At 32.4% G+C, this 11,038-nt stretch overlaps 1 protein-coding gene across 1 annotated transcript in view; it reads right to left on the reverse strand.

The window, feature by feature from the left end:
* Nucleotides 1–5,281: 5,281 nt before the first annotated feature.
* LOC110018495 (chloroplastic group IIA intron splicing facilitator CRS1, chloroplastic) overlaps nucleotides 5,282–11,038 on the reverse strand; it is a 9,032-nt gene continuing 3,275 nt past the window's right edge. The window contains exons 3-8 of the mRNA XM_020715831.1: nucleotides 9,522–9,652; nucleotides 8,275–8,625; nucleotides 7,647–7,803; nucleotides 6,295–6,587; nucleotides 5,889–5,948; nucleotides 5,282–5,582 (exon numbers count right to left, since the gene is read on the reverse strand). Of these exons, the coding sequence (XP_020571490.1) occupies nucleotides 5,553–5,582; nucleotides 5,889–5,948; nucleotides 6,295–6,587; nucleotides 7,647–7,803; nucleotides 8,275–8,625; nucleotides 9,522–9,652 (1,022 nt within the window). The 3' untranslated portion in view covers nucleotides 5,282–5,552. The remainder of the gene's footprint in view (nucleotides 5,583–5,888; nucleotides 5,949–6,294; nucleotides 6,588–7,646; nucleotides 7,804–8,274; nucleotides 8,626–9,521; nucleotides 9,653–11,038) is intronic.

Below are 11,038 nucleotides of genomic sequence, written 5' to 3' on the forward strand. Positions count from 1 at the left end.
AAGTAGAGAATACTGAGAGATAAGATGTGAGGTTTTAAACATACCAAAATGAGAAGCACTTAGACCACTAGGAGCAAACTAGCCAATGACATCATTTTAAGTTATACTAAACTTAAGCAAATAAAAAATTCTTATAATAACAATAAGAGCATAACACCTCTAATCATCACTACGATTTAGTCACATGATATTTTAAAATTATTTAAATTAATACACATAAGATTTAAATAATGTTTAAACATAAAGAATGCGGTACTCGAATTATTAGGCATATTTTGGGTGACTGGAATGCAGTACTCGAATTATTAGGCATATTTTGGGTGACTGGAGAATCGTATAATAGTCTTTCGTCATTCCTTGTGTGTGTGTGTGAGTGTGTGTGTGTGTGTGTGTGGTCATTCCTTATGTGTGTGTGTGTGTATATTACAATTGAATACAATCATAATTCATATAAAAAACTTAAGTAATTTTTTTCTAAAAAAATATTTTATATAATACTAAAAAATTCCTTTAAAAAAATTAGGGCATTTTAAGTCCAAATTTCCAAAGCTAAAGAGACATACACCCTCTCCACCAACACTATCAGTCTGCATTCTGCTGGACGTTCAATTTTTTTCTAAAAAAAATATTTTATATAATACTAAAAAATTCCCTTAAAAAAATTAGGGCATTTTAAGTCCAAATTTCCAAAGCTAAAGAGACATACACCCTCTCCACCAACACTATCAGTCTGCATTCTGCTGGACGTCTCTTCCTTTTAACAGCTATCAGTCTGCATTCTGCTGGACGTTCGAGCTCGATAGAGAAACAAGAATGTTTGGGACGGCGATAAGGTTCCTAGCGAAGAAACCGAAACCGAAGATGAAACCGATCGAGCTGAGTACGCCGCCGGAGCAGACTCAGACGATCACCCGAACCATCTTCGACGTCGTCAAGGAGCATGGGCCGCTAACCATTGCCGACACCTGGGAACAGGTCAAGGTCTCTTGTTATTCTTTCCTCTTTCTTCATCTCCTCTCATTTACCTTATTCGCGATTCCATTTCCGAGAGTTCTCAGCATGGGATGAAGAATACCTTTGAATTCACCTTAATTTATCATGCTTATAAAACTAGTTGCATAACCTGATAATGCAAAGGGTTTGGTTACTAGTTCTGTGGAATCAGATATTGAATGATGCAGATTATGTAATTTGGGATTCGTAGAAGATTATCAGATTATACTGTCCTTTTTCTTAATATTAAAAACAAAAAAATCTGATAAAAATCTTACAATGAACCAAAAAATGGCAGCAGAGGAAAGGAAGAGAAAGAAGACTGTCCCAGTGACAGAAAATCTATAACAAGAGGGAAACCCAAGGCTTAGATAAGAGCAAAAAATTCGGCATCAAAAACACAAGCATTGATAATGGGAAATTTACATACATCACACAATTCTTATGTGTTTACATATCTAACACCCAAAAGTTTGATTTTTACACTTCATAAGCCTACGCACGAAAATGTGTATTTCACTTTTAAGGAGTTAGTGATGGTGGTATTTTTAATGTGATGTTAAAGATTGTAATTTGATATGAAAGGTCAATAGAAGAAGAATAATCCTTGGGTTAAAATCAACCAATGATTCTTCGATATGGTTGGACTCATGTGGGTCTATCACAACTTGTTCATTAAATTTTTAATAGTTTTTCTCATCTGTCAATTGTGATTTAGTATTATCAATAGGTATTAAAGTAGAATTTGTGGATTTTTCCTTAGTTGCAATGACAAAGGTGAGATGATTAGGGTCGATTAGATGTTGAATTTGGCATGATTGAATATGGATTTGGGTGATTGTTGTAATTAGTTTATTTTTAGTAGATTCAACCTTGATACTAGCAAAATGTTTTTAGTTTTTCTTTGATCCGCTCATGATGCTCCTCTCCGCACTTAGAATTATACATTGGAAAAAAGAAATCTTGTGTTATGCTCTTGAAAATGAGGATGTAATGACTAATTAGAAGACCTACTTATGGAACTTGAATCATAACAACGACTTAGCACATTTTGGTATGATCTTAAATAGTTTTCTTTTGTATAGTAATAATTACTATAAGGCATCATTGGGATGAAGAATGTGGCAAGATTTCCATTTTTTTATTTCTAGCATCTTTTAAATGGTGGCTCTCAAATTTGGATGTTTTTGAGGATTTAGATGGCTGAATTTGGAAAAACATATTTTAGAAAGTTTTAGATCTCATTGAAACTATGAAAATCAAGTACTCGTGTGTAAACTTTATATTATAAATGACATAGATATAACCATTGTACCGAGATTTATCATTGAAAATAAAAAAAGCAAAATTTTGATGCAAGCAAATATATAGTTTTTCTTTTTAGTTTTGATGCATTTACAATGAAGTTGAAGACACAACTATATTTGTGAGTAAATGACCTAATGAAATGGTGATGTAAAGTGTTTTAATTTAGTTTTGATAATGGAATGACATATTAAGTGTTGTCGGGATGAGAATGCTTAGGTGAATGAGTGGCTTTACTCTTAGAGACAAAATGCGAAATGAATATATCCATGATAGAGTTGGTGTAGCTCCAGTGATGAACAAAATTAGAGAGAGTCGTCTTGGATGATTTGGTCACATTAAACTTCGACCACCTGATGATACAATTAGGAGCGTAGATGTTTTAGATTCGACTTATGTTAAGAAAGGCAGAGATAGACCTAGAAAGACTTGGGCATGTTGTATAAAAAATGATCTTAATTTATTAGAATTAAATGAAAACATGACACTCAATAGGACGTAATGGAGAAAAAAGATTCATGTAGAAGACCCCACTTAGTGGGATAAAGGCGTATTGTTGTTGTTGAATGGAATGATATGTTAGTTTTAGTAATTCTAACAAGACAATCTAAATGGAGAAATGTAACAAGAAGATGATTCCCAGGAATCTAACGTGCTATAATGCTAAATATGATGTATGAGAAATGTAATCTATTATATTATGAACGTAACTAGATTATTACACTAATCATTCTTAAATTACTTATGAGTGCACAATGATAAACATGTAATTAATATTCAGCATAACTACAATACTAAGAATGTGGCATGGGAACTACTCTTGATGTCTAATACCTATGAAGGCAACCAAGAAACAAAAGCTAAGGATAATCTAACATGTGATAGGTTTCAAAATACTAGTGGCATAGTGAAGATAAGTTGAAACCAGTCTTTACGGACATTTTGTGATTTCTAAGATCTCGGTCATTTCTTAGAAGTTCTTCTCTAAGTGTTCTAAACTTACATAATTAATCATTCATTTAGGAGTGGAAGCAAATTGCAAAAAAAAAAAAAAAGGAAAACTCAGGAATCATTTTTTCATTTAATAACCAAGTGCTTAATATTACAAGTGGTTTCCTATTTATAAGAATAGGAGGGCAAAACTAAAATGCACAAATATACCTCCAAATTCAAGCCTACCAGAATTATGTTTATACATATAATTATTATCATGTATATCATCATTATCATACCTATCATCGTTGCCAAATCTACCATCATTATCATACCTACCACCAAAAATAATAATATAAAGTTCATTCATAGGCTATAACATAACAAATAACTCAACACATATATACCCGAAATATAATATCCTGACATAAAGGCTTGATCCAAACATATATAAATAAAACAATAGCACCCACCATAAATAAAAACTCCCTTAAATAGGCTATATAGGTAAAACATAGTGGGTAAAAAATCGTGAAATTTTAAACTAGCTTCGAAATGCACTCTACATTAGCATGTCTTTCGACATAAGTTTATGATCCTTGATGTATTGTGGAACTTTAAACTTTATGATTTAGTTTTAAATTTTTTTACCATGTTTTAAATAATCTAAGGATGTATTAATTTTTTGTACTCCTTAGTTTCTACTTTATATTCATTTTATCATTGTTAATGAATGAATTCTTTTGAATTATCCTTTGACATTTTTATTTTTTAAATTTCTTAATCTTTTTTGTTCAAAGCGATGGTGTATAGATGAAGATGTTAATAGTAGAATTCAAGTTGGTTGGTTAAAGTGGAGGAATGCTTCGGGCCTTTTGTGGGATAGAAAAATACCGCTTAGACTGAAAGGAAAATTGTATAAGACGGCGGTGAGACCTGCAATGCTCTATGGCACTGAATGTTGGCCTTTAAAAGAGAAGCATAATACTAAGTTAAGTGTTGTCGAGATGATAATGATTAGGTGGATGAGTGGCTTTACACTTAGAGACAAAATGCGAAATGAATATATCCGTGATAGGGTTGGTGTAGCTCCTGTGACGGACAAAATTAGAGAAAGTTGTCTTAGATGGTTTGGTCATATTAAGCGTTGACCATCTGATGATCCGATTAGGAGAGTAGATGTTTTAGATTCGACTTATGTTAAGAAAGATAGAGGTAGACCTCGGAAGACTTGGGCTTATTGTATAAAAAATGATCTTAGTGATATATATGTAAATCTTTCTAGATTAATTATAGAATAAGGTATGTGCATAATTAGACAATTACTTAATAAATAATAAAATTTTATAAGATCCATCAGTTAAAAGAGTCACCAAGAGTCAACTCGGACTATGATACGCACCAGCCCTCCTCGGCGGAGCTGGTCCAAGGAGGACCGATCTGGACTGGCCATCCCAAGCCAAAGCAACGGGTGCTCGGTTTAAGCGGGATGTCCCCGTCGCACGATACAAGGCACGATTCCAACACTTAATTAGAAGTCAGGAAGCCGCTGCTCAAGCATATAAGGAAAGGAATTGAGAGAGATTTGAGAGGAAAAAAGTTTAGAAAAAATTTAGGAATTATTTATATAATTTATCTAATTTATATTTTTTTATGGATACCCAAAAAAATTAATATTTAATAATTTTGTACACCCTTAAAATTGAAATTTGTTTTGACCCCTTGAGATCTCTTAAGCCCAAAGTTTGATTTATGTTTATAACACTTGTCATAAAGTTATGCATGACAAAAAGCATATTTCACTAATCACTTGTACAAAAATATAGTGATAGCACTATTTTTGATGCAATAAATATCAAAATTTTAAGTGGTAGATATGTAATAGACAAGAATTGTGTTGTGGCATGTCAATGCCCCCAAACAAAAAATAAAACAATAAAAAATTAAAGGGCATCTATATACATACCACCTATTTCTTAGGTATTTACATATGTAACACCTAAACTTTCCTTTTTTACATTTATACCAATCAAATATTTTATATCACGTCAAAAATACCACTAGACTTTTAAGAAATGAAGTACAGATTAATATGGTTGATATGTAAAAACATTTGATTCTTCATGCCCAGCACTCATCTCAAGCTGATGCACAGATTTGATGCATATTTGAACTGAAAATAGACAGCAGAGTACCGACACAATGCATTTTCATACAATTGAACTAAAATTTCCTGGAAGCATTTCTCAATGTTGACATAATAGTATCCTCCCTAAGTTTAATAAACATATGAATTAAATCTTCTTGGTTCAAATCAGTTGTCAGCCTCCTGCTCTTTGCTCAAGCTCTCTCTACACTAGGCACAAGAGCAAATGTAGTCAGAACATTATTTATAAGGTATGATGTGGCCAATTCCATCTTAGGAGTTTTGTAATGCTCCAATTTAATCCCCGACTATTAAAAATTGATCCCAATTGGTCCGGAAGGACTAAATTGAGGCCAATTCTGTATAGTTGATAAACTAAATTGAGATCATTTTTGTGTCATGATTTCTGCACGATGGATCAAGTCAGCACCGCAAAATTTTGAGATTAAATTGACCGCATCCAAAGAATAATTGAATGAATATTTTTACACAAGCAGCTTAAAAAAATTACCAGTTTTCTTTTCAGCTCCTGGATGTATTGCTCCCTCTCCTTTGCGAAAAATTTCAATGACTTCCAAACCAAAAGACAAAAAAACAAAAAAGAAAACTCAATCAATCTTATATGAAGCTACCATTTAGTGGGGCATTTACATACATACCATTCAATTCCTATGTATTTACATATCTAACACCTAAACTTTACTTTTTTTGACATTTATAACCACCCAAATCTTTCATTATCACATAAAAATACCACCTTTAAGAAAATAAAATACACCTCTTCATGCCTTGGTAGGGTGCTACACATGTAAAAATTGAAGTTTAGGTGTAGATTATGTAAATACATAGGGGATTAAGTGGTATGTATGTAAATCTTCCTATTATAAAGACACTACAAAACATTAAAAATTTATTACCCCTCGTCTCTGAAGCTCAACTGATCTCTGAAGCGCCTCTCTTTTTGTTAGTAGATGCTCTGGTTTCAGCTCTAATGGCCGCCTGTAATTTCTCCCGCGGTAAAGAATAATGGCGTGCCGTATTCCTTGTTTTTCAAGTGCAACGACTATCCCACCACTCTCTATCTCAAGCAGCTTAGCTGTGTGAGTTATCTGTTCTGTTATCTTCTGCATTGTGATCACCTTCACAACTTCTCTGTGCTTCCAGTGCTGGTGAATGCTTGCAATCACACCATCATATATTCCTCTCCTTCCTGCATTCAATGTAGAATGTTTAGAATTTGTTTGACACAGTTACATAGAAATTAATTCATTTGATATTTTCAATATTAAATTTCATAGTATTATTAGAAAGTTGCTTGAAATTAATTCATCTTGGTGTAAAATGATTGTTTAGATGTGATAAAACTAGTATGTCAATAGTGCATTGATATGAGTTCAAGTGAACCCAAATCAAATACATAAAAAGGGCAGTAAACAGATCAAGTCGAGCTCGAGCCACCCTCAATGTGAGCTTGAGCTTGAGGTTCACTGATTAATCAAGTTTGAGTTCGAGCACAAACTTAATTCTATGAGTTTGAGCCAGCTTGTCCATAAAAGAGAGAGAATAAAGTTCATTCAAGCTAATATTATAATAAAATGATAAGTAGAATAGGCGATTAAGAGAGAAAATATAGAAATCACTTTATATAAAATATGAAATTTAAAATTTTAAGCAAGTGTGATAATTTAGAGATACTATATTGAATTTTATTATAGTTTGGGTGTATTTTGTATTAATATTTTTCTAAATGAGCCGGCTCACAAGCTAATGAGTCGAGTTGCTTTAGCTTGATTTGTTGGCTCATCTCGTGAGCACTTCTTGAGTTGGGCCCGAGCCGTCCCTAGTTGAAAACTTTACTGTATTACTATCGTTAAAACAAAGTCAAATTATTTTCTATTATTCAATATGAAAGAAACCTTTCATATTAAGCAAATCAAACCACATGCACTTTATGCATATAAACTAACCAATTGAGGTAAATAAAATGGAAAATTTACATACATACCATTCAATTCTCATGCATTTAAATATCTAACATCTGAACTTCAATTTTTGCGTATATGTCACTTTATCTATTCATAAAAGAATGTATTTTACTTTTTAAAAGTTAAAATAGTGATATTTTTATGTGATGTGAAAGATTTTTGTGGTATGAATGCAGAAACCAAAGTTCAGGCGTTAGATATGTAAATATATAAAAAGTATGTGGTATGTATGTAAATGCCTCAAACAAAATATGATTTCCAATATAGAGTCATGAAGCGCATACCTAGCAACAAAATTTTATCCATTTTCATGCCAATCTTTCTTAGTGACTCTCTTTCCTCTTCTGTAAGGAGTTCTCTGTCTGCAGAAAGTTCTGAAGGACTCCAAGAAGAACTAAGCTTTCTTAAAACCTTTTCTGATTTCCCTAACTTCACTTTCAGCTGAAGAAACAAAAACCAAATTCTTATTTATTCATATATCTGACACCAAAAACTTAACATTTACTTGCATGACACCTGAATCCTTAACATCACATCAAATATATCACTAATATTTGATTTTTCCAAACTGAAACACGCCCTTTCTTGCAAATTAAACTTTGAATTATTATGCTACTAAAGTGGCATACAAGGAGATATCAAAGTTAAGGTTTTTAAATATCTGAAGGGGCATTTAAACACATACCGCACAATTCCTATGTATTTACACATCTAACACACAAAAAAATACTACTATAACCAACTTTTAAAAGTGAGATACACTTTTTCATGCATTGGTAAAGTGCAATAAATATAAAAACCAAAATTCAGATACCAGATATAAAATTACATTAAATGCGTAAATTCGTCATGACTATGTGGTATATATGTAAATCCCTGAAATTATAAACAAAGTTTAGAGAAAAGCCTTACGATGAAGAGACCACGTTCGTGCTCTCGTAAAGTCTTCTTCAAATTTTCGATTTCAGCGGCGATTTTAAGCTCTCCCTTGCAGACCACATTGTTTACTGAACTGTAGTTGGCTCTAATGTGTTGAAACTCCCTGTAAGTTCCAAGGCTGCTAGTTTTTCTCTCTAACCTGATGCTTTCATGAAATAACTCTGCGGCTTTTGAACAAGCTTTTTCTTCTGATAAGTGTTGGGCTTGAACATGTGCTTCTCTCTCTAGAACTGAGTCAGCCACACTGGTTGGCAGGAAATCCTTCCCTCGATACAAAATAATATAGAACTTGTTTCGCAGTATCAGAACTCCTCCTGTTAGACGCTGCATTTATGAGTTTTACACAGCTTCTGAGAAATGGTAGTCTACAAATAACTAAAATTATCAATCTAGTTCCAAGACTCCTCTAATATGGGCTGTAATAGCCCTCGTGGGGACTGATTTGGCACTTCTATAAAGTCTGAGACTAAAATGATCCTATGTAAACAGTCAAAAGATTATTTTGGCACTTTTATTAAAATTTATTTTGACTCCATTTTTTGTTTTTTTTAATTATAAAGCAAAGATAGTGAACTGTGTTGCGGTGGGTAAGAAATATAAGGGCATTTGCATATATATACCACACAATTCTAATGAATTTACATATCTGACACTCAAATGTTTAATATCATGTCAAAAATATCACTATCACTTTTTGAAAATCAAATACACATTATCATGTATAAGTTTATGATATCAAAGAGGTATAAATGTAAATATGAATGTTTAGGTGTTAGATTTATAAATACGTAAGAGTTGTGTGGTATGTATGTAATTTTCCCAAAAATATAAAAATGTGCAGCTTTTTAGGTGCCATCATAATTTATATCTAGTTAAAAACATTCTATAACTAAATGTAGTGAGCATTTTTCATAATTTTTTTTTTCATGGGGCATTTATATGCATACCACCCAATTCCTATGTATTTACATATCTAACAACTAAACTTTGCTTGCTAAATTTTTACGGCCTAAATCATTCATATGACATCAAAAATATCACTATTTTAACTTTTAAAAAGTGAAATACATATTTCCATGCACAAGAAAAGTGGCATGTGTGCAAAAAATTGAAGTATGATGGGTGTTCGATAAGTAAATACATAGAAATTGAGAATCTTCCTAAAAAATTTGATTTAAACACTTGTAAGATCACTAAGTTGAAAAGATAATTGAACTTGCCTTTAGCTCCCATGCCATTTGCTGGCTATTGGTGTTTTGGATTCCAACCTTAATGGCAATTTTGGCAATAAGACTTCTCTCCCACAGCTTCATTATGGCACAAGCCAAGCCTTGAAGCTTTGTGTTCTTACCTTCACAACACAGAAGAAAGAAAAATCATATAAAAATGGTTTGAAGTCTTTTTTCATAAAAAAAATTAGGGAAAATTACATATATACCACACAATTCTTAGGTATTTAGATATCTAGCACCTAAAATTTGATATTTAGGTTATAACAATTTGGTGTATTTCACTTATAATAAGTTTGCGGTATTGATATTTTTTATGTGATGTTAAAAGATTTGAGTGTTATATATGTATAGATAAAGGTTTAGGTGTCATATATGTAAATATCATAAGAATTGTATAGTTTATGTAGATGCCCCAAAAAATAAAATATCATTGGCAGCAACTAAAAATAAAAAGGAAAATTTACATACATACCAATGGCCAAGAAATAAACAACTAAAAATAAAAAGGAAAATTTACATACATACCCCACAATTCTTATGTATTTACATATCTAACACCTAAATTTATAAATTTACATTTATAGCACTTTAGTGTCATAAACCTATTGCATAAAAAGGTGTATTTCACCTTTAGAAAGTAAGTTAAAGTGGTATTTTTGACGTGATATTAAAGATTTGAGTACCGTTTTATGTAAATATGAAATTTTAAGGGGGTGTTTGGCTGCAAGTAGGATTTAGTAAATTCAACAACAACAATAACAACAACAAAGCCTTAATCCCACTACGTGGGGTCGGCTACATGAATCATTTTTCTTCATTGCGTCTTATTTAGTGTCATAAGTTCATTTAGTTCAAATAAATTAACATCATTTTTATACAATAAGCCCAAGTCTTCCTAGGTCTACCTCTACCTTTCTTAACATAAGTCGAATCTAAAACATCTACTCTCCTAATCGGATCATCGGATAGTCGACGCTTAATGTGACCAAACCATCTAAGACGAATTTCTCTAATTTTGTCCGTCACATGAGCTACACCAACCCTATCATAGATATATTCTTGTCGCATTATGTTTCTAAGTGTAAAGCCACTCATCCACCTAATCATTCCCATCTCGGCAACACTTAACTTAGTATTATGCTTCTCTTTTAAAGGTCAACATTCAGCGCCATAGAGCATTGCAGGTCTCACCACCCCCTTATAAAATTTTCCTTTCAGTCTAAGTGGTACTTTTCTATCACACGATAGGCCTGAAACATAATTCCTCCGCTTCAACCAACTAACTTGAATTCTATTATTAACATCCTCATCTATATCACCATCGCTTTGAACAACGGACCTGAGGTACCTAAATCGTTCACACCTTTTAATAATTTGATCACCCAAAGTCACACTTCTGTCACTAGAGCTATTACTACTAAAATTACATTCCATGTATTCAGTTTTAGTTCTACTTAAACGAAGGCCTTTAGACTCCAATGTAGACCTCCATAATTCAAGTTTTT

The sequence above is a fragment of the Phalaenopsis equestris genome, unplaced genomic scaffold (assembly GCF_001263595.1).
Source record: "Phalaenopsis equestris unplaced genomic scaffold, ASM126359v1 Scaffold000022, whole genome shotgun sequence".
Classification (NCBI taxonomy): domain Eukaryota; kingdom Viridiplantae; phylum Streptophyta; class Magnoliopsida; order Asparagales; family Orchidaceae; genus Phalaenopsis; species Phalaenopsis equestris.